Source organism: Aythya ferina (assembly GCF_964211825.1).
Source record: "Aythya ferina genome assembly, contig: HAP1_SCAFFOLD_1231, whole genome shotgun sequence".
Taxonomy (NCBI): domain Eukaryota; kingdom Metazoa; phylum Chordata; class Aves; order Anseriformes; family Anatidae; genus Aythya; species Aythya ferina.
Window position 1 is genome coordinate 1 of NW_028180796.1, and position 18,131 is coordinate 18,131.

At 56.9% G+C, this 18,131-nt stretch overlaps 1 protein-coding gene across 1 annotated transcript; it reads left to right on the forward strand.

Moving 5' to 3' along the window:
* Positions 1-315: 315 nt before the first annotated feature.
* On the forward strand, positions 316-16,001 carry EEF1G (eukaryotic translation elongation factor 1 gamma). Its single transcript, XM_084540581.1, has 9 exons — positions 316-509; positions 594-657; positions 745-887; positions 2,074-2,217; positions 5,529-5,658; positions 7,180-7,405; positions 8,812-8,984; positions 13,225-13,349; positions 14,619-16,001. The coding sequence occupies exons 3-9, from the start codon at positions 870-872 to the stop codon at positions 14,775-14,777; spliced, it is 975 nt and encodes a 324-aa protein (XP_084396707.1). The 5' UTR covers positions 316-509; positions 594-657; positions 745-869; the 3' UTR covers positions 14,778-16,001.
* Positions 16,002-18,131: the final 2,130 nt, after the last annotated feature.

Below are 18,131 nucleotides of genomic sequence, written 5' to 3' on the forward strand. Positions count from 1 at the left end.
ATCTCCCCCTAATCCCCCCAACCCCCCCCCAAATCCCCCCCCAAACCCCCTCAACCCCCCCCCCCCACACCCCCCATATCCCCCCCAAACCCCCCAAATCCCCCCCTAACCCCCCCATATCCCCCTCAAACCCCCCCAAAATCCCCCCTAACCCCCCCATATCCCCCCCCAAACCCCCTCAACCCCCCCCCAACCCCCCCAAATCCCCCCAAACCCCCTCAAACCCCCCCACAACCCCCCAAATCCCCTCAAACCCCTCAAACCCCCCCAAATCCCCCCCTAACCCCCTCATATCCCCCTCAAACCCCCCCAAATCCCCCCCCTAACCCCCCCATATCCCCCCCCCCCAGACCCTGTACACCTACCCCGAGAACTGGCGTGCCTTCAAGGCGCTGATCGCGGCGCAGTACAGCGGGGCCAAGCTCCGCGTCCTCTCCTCGCCCCCCCACTTCCATTTCGGCCAGACCAACCGCAGCCCCGACTTCCTGCGCAAGTTCCCCGTCGGCAAGGTAAGGACCCTCCCTCCCCGACCCCATTTTCCTCGTTTTTTCACCCCAATTCCCAGCCCTGAGGCTGCCGTTTCCCCTGTGCAGGTCCCCGCCTTCGAAGGGGACGACGGGTTCTGCGTCTTCGAGAGCAACGCCATCGCCTACTATGGTGGGTTTTTCTTTAATTTGAGGTTTTTAATCTCTTTTGAACGTCCCGGGGTCGTTTTGGGGTGTAAAAGCCGGGTTTTGGGTGCAGTGAGCAACGAGGAGCTGCGCGGCACCACGCGGGAGCGCGCGGCCGAGGTGGTGCAGTGGGTCAACTTCGCCGACAGCGACATCGTGCCCCCCGCCAGCACCTGGGTGTTCCCCACCCTGGGCATCATGCACTACAACAAGCAGGTGGGTGGGGGAAATGGGGGAAAAACGGGGAAAATGGGGGAAAAATGGGGGAATGGGGGCAGGAATGGGAGAGCGGCGTCAAAAATGGGGGAAACGGGGGCAGAAATGGGGTAAAAATGAGGGAAATGGGGGCAGAAATGGGGTAAAAATTGGGGGAAAAGGGGAAAATGGGGGAATGGGGGCAGGAACGGGGAGAGCGGCGTCAAAAATGGGGGAAACGGGGCGGAAATGGGGTAAAAATGGGGGAAATGGGGGCAGAAATGGGGAGAGCGGCATCAAAAATGGGGGAAACGGGCAGAAATGGGGTAAAAATGAGGGAAAGGGGGTAAAAATGGGGGAAATGGGGGCAGGAATGGGGTGAAAATAAGGGAAAGGGGGTAAAAATGGGGGGAATGGGGGCAGAAGTGGGGAAAAGGGGAAGAAATAGGGGAAATGGGGGCAGAAATGGGGGGGATGGGGGGCAGAAATGGGGGAATGGGGGCAGAAATGGGGGAAAGGGAGTAAAAATGGGGGGAGTGGGGGCAGAAATGGGGGGATGGGTGCAGAAATGGGGGGAATGGGGGCAGGAGTGGGGTAAAAATGGGGAAATGGAGGCAGAAATGGGGAGAGCAGTATCAAAAATGGGGGAAATGGGGGGTAAAAATGAGGGAATGGGGGCAGAAATGGGGGGAATGGGGCAGAAATGGGGAGAGCGGTATCAAAAATGGGGGAAATGGGGGCAGGAACGGGCTATTTCTGGGATCCCAGCTCCCCCCTGCCCCTTTCCTTTGGGTTTTGGGGACACTTTGGGGGATTTTGGGTTCGGGGGGGGGTCCCCAAATCCTGTTTCCCCCCCCCCCAGGCGACGGAGCAGGCGAAGGAGGAGCTGCAGCAGGCTCTGCCCCCCCCCCTTTCCCCTTCCCTTTGGGTTTTGGGGACACTTTGGGGGATTTTGGGTTTGAGGGGGGGTCTGGGGTTTTGGGGGGGGGGTCCTGGGTGTTTTGGGGGGGTCCCATACCCTGTGACCCCCCCCAGGCGATGGAGCAGGCGAAGGAGGAGGTGAGGTGGGCGCTGGCCATGCTCCCACCCCCCCCCCGCCCCTTCCCTTTGGGTTTTGGGGACACTTTGGGGGTCGTGGATTTGGGGGAGGTCCGGGGATTTTGGGGGTGTCCCGGGGGGGGTCCTCACACCCTGTGCCCCCCCCCAGGCGACGGAGCAGGCGAAGGAGGAGGTGCGGCGGGCCCTGGCCGTGCTGGACGCCCGCCTGCGCTCCCGAACCTTCCTGGTGGGCGAGCGCGTCTCCCTGGCCGACATCAGCGTGGTCTGCGCCCTGCTCTGGCTCTACAAGCAGGTACGGCCCCAAAACACCCCGAAAACGCCCCAAAACACGCAAAAACCCTGCCCCGAATACCCCCGGTAGGCCTCGCGCCCCTAAAAGGGAACCTTGCGGCCCCAAAATGGGGCTGATGGCTCTAAAAGGCGCTGTATGGATACGAAATCCAAACACATGGTCCCAAAACGCCCCAAAAATGCCCCAAAGCACCCCAAAAGTGCCCAAAGCACCCCAAAAAACAGCCCCGAATGCCCCAGGTGGGTCTTGTGCACCTAAAAGGGAGCCCCGTGGTCCCAAAATACGCATTTTGGGGCCCAAAATGGGGGTAATGGCACTAAAGGTGCTGCATGGACCCGAAATCTAAATGCAAAGCCCCCAAATGCCCCCAAACACCCAAAAATGCCCCAAAACACCCCAAAAAGCAGCCCCGAATACCCCAGGTAGGCCTCGCGCCCCTAAATGGGAACCTCGCGGCCCCAAAATGGGGCTGATGGCTCTAAAAGGCACTGTATGGATACGAAATCCAAACACATGGCCCCAAAACGCCCCAAAAATGCCCCAAAACACCCCAAAAATGCCCCAAAGCACCCCAAAAAGCTGCCCCGAATACCCCAGGTAGGCCTCACGCCCCTAAATGGGAACCTCTTGACCCTAAAATGGGGCTGATGGCAGTAAAAGGCGCTGTATGGACACAAAATCCAAACACATGGCCCCAAAACGCCCCAAAAATGCCCCAAAGCACCCCAAAAATGTCCCAAAACACCACAAAAAAATGTCCCGGATAACCCAGGTGGGTCTTGTGCACCTAAAAGGGAGCCCTGTGGTCCCAAAATACGCGTTTTGGGGCCCAAAATGGGGTAATGGCACTAAAAGGTGCTGCATGGACCCAAATCCCAAATGCACAGCCCCCAAATGCCCCAAAAATACCCAAAAAATGCCCCCAAAACGGCACATAAAACAGCCCTGGATCGCCCAGGTGGGTCTTGTGTCCCTAAAAGGGAACCTCGCAGCCCCAAAATGGGGCTGAAGGCACTAAAACACACTGTATGGACCCAAAATCCAAACACATGGCCCCAAAAGACCCCAAAAATGCCCCAAAACACCCCCAAAAATGCCCCAAAACACCCCAAAAAGCAGCCCCGAATACCCCCGGTAGGCCTCGCGCCCCTAAAAGGGAACCTCGCGGCCCCAAAATGGGGCTGATGGCACTAAAAGGCGCTGTATGGACACGAAACCCACACTCACAGCCACAAAATGCTCCTAAAATGCCCCAAAACACCCCAAAAGTGCCCCAAAGCACCCCAAAAAACAGCCCCGAATGCCCCAGGTGGGTCTTGTGCACCTAAAAGGGAGCCCCGTGGTCCCAAAATACGCATTTTGGGGCCCAAAATGGGGTAATGGCACTAAAGGTGCTGCATGGACCCGAAATCTAAATGCAAAGCCCCCAAATGCCCCCAAAACACCCAAAAAATGCCCCAAAACACCCAAAAAGCAGCCCCGAATACCCCAGGTAGGCCTCACGCCCCTAAATGGGAACCTCTTGACCCTAAAATGGGGCTGATGGCAGTAAAAGGCGCTGTATGGACACAAAATCCAAACACATGGCCCCAAAACGCCCCAAAAATGCCCCAAAACACCCCAAAAATGCCCCAAAGCACCCCAAAAAGCTGCCCCGAATACCCCAGGTAGGCCTCACGCCCCTAAAAGGGAACCTCGCGGCCCCAAAATGGGGCTGATGGCACTAAAAAGCGCTTGTATGGACACGAAACCCACACTCAACAGCCACAGTATGCTCCTAAAATGCCCCAAAACACCCCAAAATGTCCCAAAGCACCCCATAAAACAGCCCCGAATACCCCAGGTGGGTCTTGTGCTTCCTAAAAGGGAGCCCCGTGGTCCCAAAATACGCATCTCGGGGCCCAAAATGGGGCTGGTGGCAATAAAAGGCACGACACAGTCCCAAAACACCCCAAAACCACCCCAAAGATGCCCCAAAACACCCCCAAAAATGCCCCAAAGCACCCCAAAAAACAGCCCCGAATACCCCAGGTGGGTCTTGTGTTCCTAAAAGGGAACCTTGCGGCCCCAAAATGGGGCTGAAGGCACTAAAACGCACTGCATGGATCCAAAATCCAAACACATGGCCCCAAAAGACCCCAAAAATGCCCCAAAACACCCCAAAAAGCTGCCCTGAATACCCCAGGTGGGTGTTGTGCTTCCTAAAAGGGAGCCCCGTGGTCCCAAAATACGCATTTTGGGGCCCAAAATGGGGCTGATGGCAATAAAAGGCACTGCATGGACACGAAACCCAAACTCACAGCCACAAAATGCTCCTAAAATGCCCCAAAATGCCCCAAAGCACCCCAAAAAACTGCCCCCGATAACCCAGGTGGGTCTTGTGCCCCAAAAATGGAACTTTGTGGTCCTAAAATACGCGTATTGGGGCCCAAAATGGGGCTGATGGCACTAAAAGGCGCTGCGTGGACGCAAAACCTAAATTCATGGCCCCAAAACACCCCCAAAATCACCCCAAAACACCCCAAAAAGCAGCCCTGACCCCCCAGAGCCCCCCCAGACCCCCCCAGACCCCCTTTGATGCCCCCCAAACCCCACTCAAACCCCTCAAAACCCCCTCTGATACCCCCCAAACCCCCCCATAACACCCCTCAAGACCCCCCCAACACCCCCCAGAGTCCCCCCAGACCCCTCTTGGCCCCCCCAGAGCCCCCCCTGACCCCCCCAGACCCCCCTTGATGCCCCCAGAGCCCCCCCAGACCCCTCTTGGCCCCCCCAGAGTCCCCCCAGACACCCCCAGACCCCCTTTGATGCCCCCCAAACCCCACTCAAACCCCTCCCAACCTCCCCCAACCCCCCCGATGGCCCCCAAACCCCCCCGTACCATCCCCCAACACCCCCCCAGGACCCCCCCAAGACCCCCCAGACCCCCCCAGCCCCCCCTAAACCCCCCCGTGCCCCCCCCCCAGGTGCTGGAGCCTGCATTTAGGCAGCCCTACGCCAACGTCACCCGTCACCCCCACACCCCCTGACACCCCCCAACCCCCCCACGATGTCCCCTGACACCCCCAAGACCCCCCCCAAAGCCCCCCTGACCCCCCCAGACCCCCCTTGATGCCCCCAGAGCCCCCCCAGACCCCTCTTGGCCCCCCCAGAGCCCCCCCAGAGCCCCCCCAGACCCCCTTTGATGCCCCCCAAACCCCACTCAACCCCCTCCCAACCCCCCCGATGCCCCCCAACCCCCCCCATAACACCCCCCCAAGACCCCCCAGCCCCCCCCAGACCCCCTAAACCCCCCCGTGCCCCCCCCCCAGGTGCTGGAGCCCGCATTTAGGCAGCCCTACGCCAACGTCACCCGCTGGTTCGTCACCTGCCTCAACCAGCCCCAGTTCCGCGCCGTGCTGGGCGACGTGCCCCTGTGCCAGAGGATGGCCCACTTCGATGGTGGGGGGGGGGCTTTGGGGTCGGGGGGGGTCATTGGGGTCATGGGGGGGGTCGTTGGGGTCGTGGGGGGGGCGTAGGGGGGGTATCAGGGGGGTATTGGGGGAAATAATGGGGCTTTGGGGGGGTATTGGGGGAAATAAGGGGGGGTATCGTGCCCCTGTGCCAGAGGATGGCCTGCTTTGATGGTGGGGGGGGGTCTTTGGGGTCGGGGGGGGTCATTGGGGTCATGGGGGGGGTCGTTGGGGTCATGGGGGGGGTCCTGGGGGCGTAACAGGGGGGTATTGGGGGAAATAATGGGGTTTTGGGGGGGTATTGGGGGAAATAAGGGGGGGTATCGTGCCCCTGTGCCAGAGGATGGCCCACTTCGATGGTGGGGGGGGGGCTTTGGGGTCGGGGGGGGTCATTGGGGGGGTTATTGGGGTCGTGGGGGGGGTCCTGGGGGGGCATCAGGGGGGTATCAGGGGGGTATTGGGGGAAATAAGGGGGTTTTGGGGGGAAATAGGGGGGGTATCATGCCCCTGTACCAGAGGATGGCCCACTTCGATGGTGGGGGGGGGGCTTTGGGGTCGGGGGGGGGCGTGGGGGGGTCCTGGGGGGGATCCTGGGGGGGTATTGGGGGAAATAAGGGGGTTTTGGGGGGGTTTTGGGGGAAATAGGGGGGGTATCGTGCCCCTGTGCCAGAGGATGGCCTGCTTTGATGGTGGGGGGGGGGTCTTTGGGGTCGGGGGGGGTCATTGGGGTCATGGGGGGGGTCGTTGGGGTCGTGGGGGGGGCGTAGGGGGGGTATCAGGGGGGTATTGGGGGAAATAATGGGGCTTTGGGGGGGTATTGGGGGAAATAAGGGGGGGTATCGTGCCCCTGTGCCAGAGGATGGCCTGCTTTGATGGTGGGGGGGGGTCTTTGGGGTCGGGGGGGGTCATTGGGGTCATGGGGGGGGTCGTTGGGGTCGTGGGGGGGGCGTAGGGGGGGTATCAGGGGGGTAGTGGGGGAAATAATGGGGTTTTTGGGGAGTATTGGGGGAAATAATGAGGGGTATTGTGCCCCTGTGCCAGAGGATGGCCCACTTCGATGGTGGGGGGGGGCTTTGGGGTCGGGGGGGGGTCGTTGGGGTCATTGGGGGGGTCCTGGGGGAGTATCAGGGGGGTATTGGGGGAAATAGGGGGGTATTGGGGGGGTATTGGGGGAAGTGGGGGAGCATTTGGGGGTATTGGGGGAAATAAGGGGGATTTGAGGGGAAATTGGGGGGATTTGGGGAATATGGGGGGAAATTGGGGGATATGGGGGGGCATTGGGGGACACGGGGGACATCAGGGGATGTTGGGGGGGGACATTAGGGGGTATTGGGGGATATGGGGGGGACATTGGGGTGACATCAGGGGGCTATGGGGGGACACGGGGGGCTATGGGGGGACATTGGGGGGCTATGGGGGGACACTGGGGGTATTGGGGGGACATGGGGGGCTATGGGGGACACGGGGGGGCTACGGGGCTCCCTGTGACCCCCCCACGTGCCCCCCCCAGCCAAGAAGTTCGCCGAGAGCCAGCCGAAGAAGGAGGCGCCCCGAAAAGAGAAGGGGAAGGAGAAGGAAAAGGAGAAAGAAAAGGAAAAGGAGAAGGAAAAGGACAACAAGGACAGGGACAGGGACAGGGACAGGGACAGGGACAGCGCCGAGGAGCTGGACGAGTGCGAGCAGGCGCTGGCCGCAGAGCCCAAGGCCAAGGACCCCTTCGCGCACCTGCCCAAGAGGTGGGGGCACTGGGAGGGCGCTGGGAGCACTGGGAGGGCACTGGGAGCACGGGGAAGGTGCTGGGGGGGTGCTGGGAGGGCGCTGGGGGCAATGGGAGGGCACTGGGAGGGCGCTGGGGGCAATGGGAGGGTGCTGGGAGGGTGCTGGGAGGGCTCTGGGAGCACTGGGAGGGCACTGGGAGCACGGGGAGGGCGCTGGGGGCAATGGGAGGGTGCTGGGAGGGTGCTGGGAGCACTGGGAGGGTGCTGGGAGGGCGCTGGGGGCACTGGGAGGGTGCTGGGGGGACACTGGGAGCACTGGGAGGGCACTGGGGGGATGGTGTGGGGACAGCTGGGGCAATGGGAGGGCACTGGGAGGGTGCTGGGGGGACACTGGGAGCACTGGGAGGGTGCTGGGAGGGTGCTGGGGGCAATGGGAGGGCGCTGGGAGGGCGCTGGGAGGGTGCTGGGAGGGTGCTGGGGGGACACTGGGAGCACTGGGAGGGTGCTGGGGGCAATGGGAGGGTGCTGGGAGCACTGGGAGGGCGCTGAGAGGGCACTGGGAGGGTGCTGGGAGGGTGCTGGGGGCACTGGGAGGGTGCTGGGGGGACACTGGGAGCACTGGGAGGGCACTGGGAGGGTGCAGGGAGGGTGCTGGGGGCACTGGGAGGGTGCTGGGGGGACACTGGGAGCACTGGGAGGGCACTGGGGGGATGGTGTGGGGACAGCTGGGGCAATGGGGGGGCACTGGGATGGTGGGGGCGATGGGGATACTGGGGGGACACTGGGGATACTGGGGGGACACTGGGGACGCGGTGGGGACACTGGAACCAATTTTGGGGTTTTCCATTTTTTTTCTGTATGGATTTGTTTTTTTTCCCCCATTTTTTGCTGCAACCCTGGACCCAATTTGGGGCTTTTCTGTTTTCTGTTTTTTTTTTTCTTTCTAAAATTTATTTTTTTCCCCATTTTTTGCTACGACCCCAAAACCAATTTTGGCAATTTCCATTTTTTTTCCTTCTCCAATTTAACTTTTTCCCCCATTTTTTGCTGTGACCCCACACCCGATTTTGGGCTTTTTTTTTTCCTTCTCAAATTCATTTTTTTTCCCCGTTTTTTGCCACGACCCCAAAACCAATTTTGGGCTTTCCCATTTTTTTCCTTCTCCAATTTAATTTCGTTCCCATTTTTTACTCTGCACCAATTTTGTTTGTTTTTATTGTTTTTTTCCTTCTCCAATTTAACCTTTTCCCCCATTTTTTAACCGCGATCCCGGACCCAATTTTGAGTTTTAATTTTTATATTCCGCTTCCGATTTAATTTTATTCCCTTTCTTACTCTGCTTCTGCGCCGATTCTGTTTCTTTTTCTTCTTTTTCCTCCTCCGATTTCACTTTTTTCCCCCCGTTTTTGCCTGCCCCCCCCCAGCCCCTTCGTCATCGACGAGTTCAAGCGCAAATACTCCAACGAGGACACCCTGAGCGTGGCGCTGCCCCACTTCTGGGAGCACTTCGACAAGGACGGCTGGTCCATCTGGTACGCCGAGTACCGCTACCCCGAGGAGCTCACCCAGACCTTCATGAGCTGCAACCTCATCACCGGTATTGGGGCGAAAAAGGGAGAAAACGGGCAAAAACGGGCGAAAACGGGCAAAAAATGGGGATAACGGGATGAAAACGCGGAGAAAATGGGGATAACGGGGATGAAATGGGAAGAAAATAGGTATAATGGAGACAAAACGTAGAAAATGGGCAAAAAATATGAAAAAACGGGCAAAAAATGAGAAAAAACGGGCAAAAAAGGGGCAAAAAATGGGAAAAAATGGGGTAATGGGGCCAAAACGCGGAGAAACTGGGGATAATGGGGATGAAATGCAGAGAAGACGGAGATAATGGGGATGAAATGGGGATAATGGAGACAAAACAGGGAGAAAACGGGCAAAAAATGTGAAAAAACGGGCAAAAAATGGGCAAGAAATAGAGTAATGGGGCCAAAACGCGGAGAAAATGGGGATACTGGGGCCGAAATGGGGCCATACTGGGAATGAAATGGGGCCATACTGGGCCGGGTGGTCCATCTGGTACGCCGAGTACCGCTACCCCGAGGAGCTCACCCAGACCTTCATGAGCTGCAACCTCATCACCGGTATTGGGGCGAAAAAGGGAGAAAACGGGCAAAAACGGGCGAAAACGGGCAAAAAATGGGGATAACGGGATGAAAACGCGGAGAAAATGGGGATAACGGGGATGAAATGGGAAGAAAATAGGTATAATGGAGACAAAACGTAGAAAATGGGCAAAAAATATGAAAAAACGGGCAAAAAATGAGAAAAAACGGGCAAAAAAGGGGCAAAAAATGGGAAAAAATGGGGTAATGGGGCCAAAACGCGGAGAAACTGGGGATAATGGGGATGAAATGCAGAGAAGACGGAGATAATGGGGATGAAATGGGGATAATGGAGACAAAACAGGGAGAAAACGGGCAAAAAATGTGAAAAAACGGGCAAAAAATGGGCAAGAAATAGAGTAATGGGGCCAAAACGCGGAGAAAATGGGGATACTGGGGCCGAAATGGGGCCATACTGGGAATGAAATGGGGCCATACTGGGCCGGGTGGTCCATCTGGTACGCCGAGTACCGCTACCCCGAGGAGCTCACCCAGACCTTCATGAGCTGCAACCTCATCACCGGTATTGGGGCGAAAAAGGGAGAAAACGGGCAAAAACGGGCGAAAACGGGCAAAAAATGGGGATAACGGGATGAAAACGCGGAGAAAATGGGGATAACGGGGATGAAATGGGAAGAAAATAGGTATAATGGAGACAAAACGTAGAAAATGGGCAAAAAATATGAAAAAACGGGCAAAAAATGAGAAAAAACGGGCAAAAAAGGGGCAAAAAATGGGAAAAAATGGGGTAATGGGGCCAAAACGCGGAGAAACTGGGGATAATGGGGATGAAATGCAGAGAAGACGGAGATAATGGGGATGAAATGGGGATAATGGAGACAAAACAGGGAGAAAACGGGCAAAAAATGTGAAAAAACGGGCAAAAAATGGGCAAGAAATAGAGTAATGGGGCCAAAACGCGGAGAAAATGGGGATACTGGGGCCGAAATGGGGCCATACTGGGAATGAAATGGGGCCATACTGGGCCGGGTGGTCCATCTGGTACGCCGAGTACCGCTACCCCGAGGAGCTCACCCAGACCTTCATGAGCTGCAACCTCATCACCGGTATTGGGGCGAAAAAGGGAGAAAACGGGCAAAAACGGGCGAAAACGGGCAAAAAATGGGGATAACGGGATGAAAACGCGGAGAAAATGGGGATAACGGGGATGAAATGGGAAGAAAATAGGTATAATGGAGACAAAACGTAGAAAATGGGCAAAAAATATGAAAAAACGGGCAAAAAATGAGAAAAAACGGGCAAAAAAGGGGCAAAAAATGGGAAAAAATGGGGTAATGGGGCCAAAACGCGGAGAAACTGGGGATAATGGGGATGAAATGCAGAGAAGACGGAGATAATGGGGATGAAATGGGGATAATGGAGACAAAACAGGGAGAAAACGGGCAAAAAATGTGAAAAAACGGGCAAAAAATGGGCAAGAAATAGAGTAATGGGGCCAAAACGCGGAGAAAATGGGGATACTGGGGCCGAAATGGGGCCATACTGGGAATGAAATGGGGCCATACTGGGCCGGGTGGTCCATCTGGTACGCCGAGTACCGCTACCCCGAGGAGCTCACCCAGACCTTCATGAGCTGCAACCTCATCACCGGTATTGGGGCGAAAAAGGGAGAAAACGGGCAAAAACGGGCGAAAACGGGCAAAAAATGGGGATAACGGGATGAAAACGCGGAGAAAATGGGGATAACGGGGATGAAATGGGAAGAAAATAGGTATAATGGAGACAAAACGTAGAAAATGGGCAAAAAATATGAAAAAACGGGCAAAAAATGAGAAAAAACGGGCAAAAAAGGGGCAAAAAATGGGAAAAAATGGGGTAATGGGGCCAAAACGCGGAGAAACTGGGGATAATGGGGATGAAATGCAGAGAAGACGGAGATAATGGGGATGAAATGGGGATAATGGAGACAAAACAGGGAGAAAACGGGCAAAAAATGTGAAAAAACGGGCAAAAAATGGGCAAGAAATAGAGTAATGGGGCCAAAACGCGGAGAAAATGGGGATACTGGGGCCGAAATGGGGCCATACTGGGAATGAAATGGGGCCATACTGGGCCGGGTGGTCCATCTGGTACGCCGAGTACCGCTACCCCGAGGAGCTCACCCAGACCTTCATGAGCTGCAACCTCATCACCGGTATTGGGGCGAAAAAGGGAGAAAACGGGCAAAAACGGGCGAAAACGGGCAAAAAATGGGGATAACGGGATGAAAACGCGGAGAAAATGGGGATAACGGGGATGAAATGGGAAGAAAATAGGTATAATGGAGACAAAACGTAGAAAATGGGCAAAAAATATGAAAAAACGGGCAAAAAATGAGAAAAAACGGGCAAAAAAGGGGCAAAAAATGGGAAAAAATGGGGTAATGGGGCCAAAACGCGGAGAAACTGGGGATAATGGGGATGAAATGCAGAGAAGACGGAGATAATGGGGATGAAATGGGGATAATGGAGACAAAACAGGGAGAAAACGGGCAAAAAATGTGAAAAAACGGGCAAAAAATGGGCAAGAAATAGAGTAATGGGGCCAAAACGCGGAGAAAATGGGGATACTGGGGCCGAAATGGGGCCATACTGGGAATGAAATGGGGCCATACTGGGCCGGGTGGTCCATCTGGTACGCCGAGTACCGCTACCCCGAGGAGCTCACCCAGACCTTCATGAGCTGCAACCTCATCACCGGTATTGGGGCGAAAAAGGGAGAAAACGGGCAAAAACGGGCGAAAACGGGCAAAAAATGGGGATAACGGGATGAAAACGCGGAGAAAATGGGGATAACGGGGATGAAACGCAGAGAAAATGGAGATAATGGGGATGAAATGGGGATAATGGAGACAAAACAGGGAGAAAATGGGCAAAAAACGTGAGAAAATGGGCAAAAAGCGTGAAAAAATGTGCAAAAAACGTGACAAAACGGGCAAAAAATGGGAAAAAACGGGCAAAAAATGGGATGAAAATGGGGTACTGGGGTGAAAATGCGGAGAAAATGGGGATACTGGGGATGAAATGGGGAGAAAATTGGGATAACGTAGAGAAAATGGGGAAGAAAGGTGGATGAAAGGGGGACGTAATGGGAATAATGGGGAGAAAACTGGAATAAAATGGGGAGAATGGGGAGAAAATGGGGAGAATGGGGAGAAAATGGGGAGAATGGGGATGAAACGGGGATGAAGTGGGGAGAATGGGGGCAAAATGGGGACAAATTGGTTAGAATGGGGATGAAATGGATGAAATGGGGAGAATGGGGATGAAATGGGGACAAAATGGGGATGAAATGGGGACGAAATTGGGTCAAAATGGGGAGAATGGGGATGAAATGGGGATGAAATGGGAATGAAATGAGGAGAATGGGGACAAAATGGGGATGAAGTGGGGAGAATGGGGACAAAACGGATGAAATGGGGAGAATGGGGATGGAATGTGGACAAAATGGGGACGAAATGGGGAGAATAGGGACAAAATGGGGATGAAATTGGAATGAAATGGGGAGAATGGGGATGAAATGGGGAGAATGGGGCCGAAACGGAGATGAAATGGGGATGAAATGGGGAGAATGGAGACAAACGGGAGAATGGGGACAAAATGGGGATGAAATGAGGAGAATGGGGACACAATAGGGACAAAATGGGCCCCTGGGCCCCCCCCGTTTGCCCCCCAGGCATGTTCCAGCGCCTGGACAAGCTGCGTAAGAACGCCTTCGCCAGCGTCATCCTGTTCGGCACCAACAACGACAGCAGCATCTCGGGCGTCTGGGTCTTCCGCGGCCAGGAGCTGGCCTTCACGGTGAGCCCCGGCCCCAAAACCACCCCAAAATGCCCCAATCGGCCCCAAAACCGCCCCGATTGGCTCCAAAACCGCCTTGTTCTGCCCTAAATCCAGCCTGTTTGGCCCCAAAACCGCTCCAATAGGCCCCAAAACGCCCCAGTCAGCCCCAAAACTGCCCCAGTTGGCCCCGAATCCACCTTGTTTGGCCCCAAAAGCACCTTGTTCTGCCCCAAATCCACACTGTTTGGCCCCAAAACCGCCCTTATCGGCGCCAAAACCACCCTTATCGGCCCCAAAACTGCCCCAATGGGCCCCAAATCCACCCTGTTTGGCCCCAAAACCACTCCAATCGGCCCCGAAACTGCCCCAATTGGCCCCCAAATTGTGCCAATTGGCCCCAAAACCACCCTGATCGGCCCCAAAACTGCTCCAATAGGCCCCAAAACCCCCTGATTGGCCCCAAAACCGCCTTGTTCTGCCCCAAAACCACCCTGATCGGCCCCGAAACTGTACCAATTGGCCCCAAAACCACCCTGATCGGCCCCAAAACTGCTCCAATAGGCCCCAAAACGCCCGAGTCAGCCCCAAAACCGCCTTGTTCTGCCCCAAATCCACACTGTTTGGCCCCAAAACTGCCCTTATCGGCGCCAAAACCGCCCTTATCAGCACCAAAACCACCCTGATCAGCGCCAAAACCGCCCCGATTGGCCCCAAAACCACTCCAGTCAGCCCCAAAACCGCTCCAATTGGCCCCAAAACTCTGCCAACTGGCCCCGAAACCACCCTGTTTGGCCCCAAAACTGCCCCAATCGGCCCTGAAACTGCCTGATCGGCCCCAAAACCACCCTAATTGACCCCAAATCCACCCCGTTTGGCCCCAAAACTGCCCCAAATCCACCCCAGCTCCCCACTTTTACCCCCCAGACCCCCACTTCCCCCCCCTCCCCATTTTTGCCCCCCCCCGTTGCCCCCCCAGCTGTGCCCCGACTGGCAGATGGACCCAGACCCCCACTTCCACCCCCCAAATCTCCACTTTTACCCCCAAATCCCCATTTTCAGCCCCCCCTCCCCATTTTCATGCCCCCCAGACCCCCATTTTCACCCCCCCTTCCCACTTTCGGGCCCCCCCGTCCCCATTTTCACCCCCCCCAAACCCTCCCTTTTAGCCCCCGGATCCCCACTTTTACCCCCCAGCTCCCCACTTTCACCCCCACAATCCCCATTTTTGGACCCCCCCTCCCCATTTTGCCCCCCCCCTTAACTCTGTGCCCCCCGTTGCCCCCCCAGCTGTGCCCGGACTGGCAGGTGGACTACGAGTCGTACGCGTGGCGCAAGCTGGACCCCGACAGCGCCGAGTGCCGGGCGCTGGTCAGGGAGTACTTCAGCTGGGAGGGCGACTTCCAGCACGTGGGCAAGGCCTTCAACCAGGGAAAGATCTTCAAGTGACCCCCCTCGTGTCGCGACAGGGCACGGCACGTCGCGATAGGGCGCGATATGGCGCGATACGGCACAACACGTCGCGATATGGCATGATATGGCACAACATGTCGCGACATGGCATGATATGTTGTGATACAGCGTGATATGTCGCGATAGGGCACGATATGTCGTGATATGGCATGGCATGTCGTGATATGGCATGACACGTCACAATATGGCATGACGTGATATGGCATGACGTCACGATATGGCACAGCATGTCGCGATATGGCATGGCATGGCATGATATAGTGCGGTGGGTCGTGGTATGGCGCGGTGTCGCGTCGTGTCATGACATGGCAGTGTGGTGTGATGTTGTAGTGTGATGTCGCGTCGTCATGTCATGACTTGTCATATGTCTTCATGTCGCAACATGCTGTCATGTCAAGACATGTTGCAGCGTCTTTATGTCACATGTCGTCATGTCACAACATGCCATTGTGTCATGACATGTCGTAGCGTGTTTTCATGTCACATGTCCTCATGTCACGACATGTCATTGTGTCATGACGTGTCATAGTGTGTCTTCATGTCACATCATGTCACGACGACATCATGTCACACCACATCACATGTCACCATGTCATGACGTGTCTTTATGTCATAACATGCCATGTCATGACATGTCACAACGTGTCCTTATGTCACATGTTGTCATGTCACAACATGTTACCGTGTCATGATGTCATGCCACAACATGCCATCACGACATTTCATTGTGCCACGACATGTCATCATGTCGCAACATGTCACAACATGCCAGTGTCACAATATGTCATGTCGTGGCATCACATCATTGCCATGACGTGTTGTGTCACGACATCGCCATGTCGTGACGTGTCATGATGTCACGACATGTCACACCATGTCACTGTATCACATCATGTCGCAACATGTCACCATGTCACAACACGTCACGATGTCACAACTTGTTGCCATGTCATGTCGTGACATGTCACTATATCGCGATATACCCCCGCACATGTTGCTGTCATGACATCCCTGTCATGCCACCGTGTCACGACATGGCCGTGCCATGATGTGACGTCATGATGTGACATTGTGGCGTGCCAGTGTGTGACGTCATGTCGTGACATCCCCATGTCGTGATGTGTCCCCCGCCTGTCCCCATGTCGCGACATGTCGTGACACATCGGAGCTGCGCAGCCAATAAACAGGAACAGATCCGGCCGTGGAAGTGGTCAGGGGGGAACTGGGGGGTACTGGGAGGTACTGGGCGCCAGTGGGAGTTACTGGGAGCCATTCGGCACCAACTGGGGGATACTGGGAGTCAATGGGGGCTACTGGGAGTTACTGGGTGATACTGGGGGGTTCTGGGGGCTACTGGGACTTAGTGAGCACCAACTGGGTGTTACTGGGGGTACTGGGAGCCACTGGGGGGTACTGGGAACCACTGGGCACCAGTGGGAGTTACTGGGTGCCATTGGGCACAAACTGGGAGGTACTGGGAGCTGTTGGGGGTTACTGGGAGATACTGGGAGCCACTGGGGGGTCACTGGAGCCCATTGGGCACCACTGGCCGTTACTGGGGAGTACTGGGAGCCACTGGAGGGTACTGGGAGCCACTGGGCACCATTGGGCACTAACTGGGTGTTACTGGGAGCCCTTGGCTGTTACTGGGAGACACTGGGGGTTACTGGGAGTTACTGGGCACCAACTGGGGGTTACTGGGAGTTACTGGGTGATACTGGGAGCCACTGGGGGGGGGTCACTGGAGCCCATTGGGCACCACTGGGGGCTACTGGGAGTTACTGGGAGCTGTTGGAGGCTACTGGGAGTTACTGGAACCCACTGGGAGCCGAGTCGTGGGGCGCTGCTGGGCACCAGTGGCTGTTACTGGGAGCTACTGGGCGTTACTGGGAACCAGCGGGCGGCACCGGCGAGCCCCGCCCCCTCTGCCCCCACGTGACCCAGCGCCACCGCCCCCCTGGCCCCGCCCACTGAGACCACGCCCCCCACCAAGCCCATCGAGGCCACGCCCCCTCCAGGCCACGCCCACTGAGGCCCCCCCCCCTTGACTCAGCGCCCCGCCCCCCGGATCTGAGTCACGGCGGGACCGAGGCGGCGGCGGGGCCGCGCCCACCAGTACGGACCAGTACGGACCAGTATGGAGCAGAGCGGACCAGTACGGACCAGTATGGAGCAGTGTGAGGCAGCGCCCACCAGTCTGCACCAGTGCCCACCAGTTCAGACCATCACCCACCAGTTTGCACCAGTTCCGACCAGTTTGAAACAGTTCAGACCAGTGCCCACCAGTTTGCACCAGTTAAAACCAGTGCCCACCAGTGCAGACCAGCGCCCACCAGTTCAGACCAGCACCCACCAGTTTGCACCAGTTAAAACCAGTGTCCAACAGTTCAGACCAGTGGCCACCAGTGCCCACCAGTTCAGACCAACGTCAACCAGTTCTGACCAATTCCCACCAGTTCAATCCAATGTCCACCAGTTTGCACCAGTTCAGACCAGTTCAGACCTGCACCCACCAGTTCAGACCAGCGCCCACCAGTTCAGACCAGTGGCCGCCAGTTCAGACCAGTTTCCAACCAGTTCAGACCAGTGTCCACCAGTTTGCACCAGTTCAGACCAGTTTGCACCATTTCCAACCAATTCAGACCAGTGTCCACCAGTTGAAACCAGTGTCCACCAGTTCAGACCACTGCCCACCAGTTTGCACCAGTTAAGACCAGTGCCCACCAGTTCAGACCAGTTAGCACCATTTCCAACCAGTTCAGACCTGTGCCCACCAGTTCGCACCAGTTCAGACCAGTGCCCACCAGTTCGGACCAGTTTGCACCAGTTCAGCCCCGTGCCCCCCCCCTTCCAGCTGTGGTGGGGGAGGGGCAGCGCCGCACATCTGGACCCGCCCCTCCCCCCCCTTTTTGCCCCCCCCTCCCCCCCCCGGCCGCGCCCAGGCCCGGGGCTGAGTCAGCGCGGGGGCGGCGAGCAGGAATGGGCCGAAATCGGGCGGAATCGGGCAAAATTGGGCGGAATCGGCAAAATCGGGCAAAATGGGGCAAAACCGGGCAGATTTGGGCAAAACGGGGCCGAACGGGCCGAAGACGTGCTCCGAACCCACTGCCCGGCCCCACACCTATGGGGCTGCCCCACACCTATGGGGCTGCCCCACATCTCGCCCCCCAGCCCCACCCCTATGGGGCTGCCCCCCCATGCAGCCCCGCATCCCACACCTATGGGGCTGCCCCACACCTATAGGGCTGCCCCACACTTATGGGGCTGCCCCACATCTCCCCACATCTCCCCCCCCAGCCCCATACCTATGGGGCTACCCCCTCTTGCAGC

Bases quoted from the DNA above. Each gene is read 5' to 3' on its own strand.
- EEF1G (XM_084540581.1), top strand. The intron at 7,406-8,811 runs GTGGGGGCACTG...GCCCCCCCCCAG, and splicing joins TTCGCGCACCTGCCCAAGAG to CCCCTTCGTCATCGACGAGT. The intron at 13,350-14,618 runs GTGAGCCCCGGC...TTGCCCCCCCAG, and splicing joins GCCAGGAGCTGGCCTTCACG to CTGTGCCCGGACTGGCAGGT.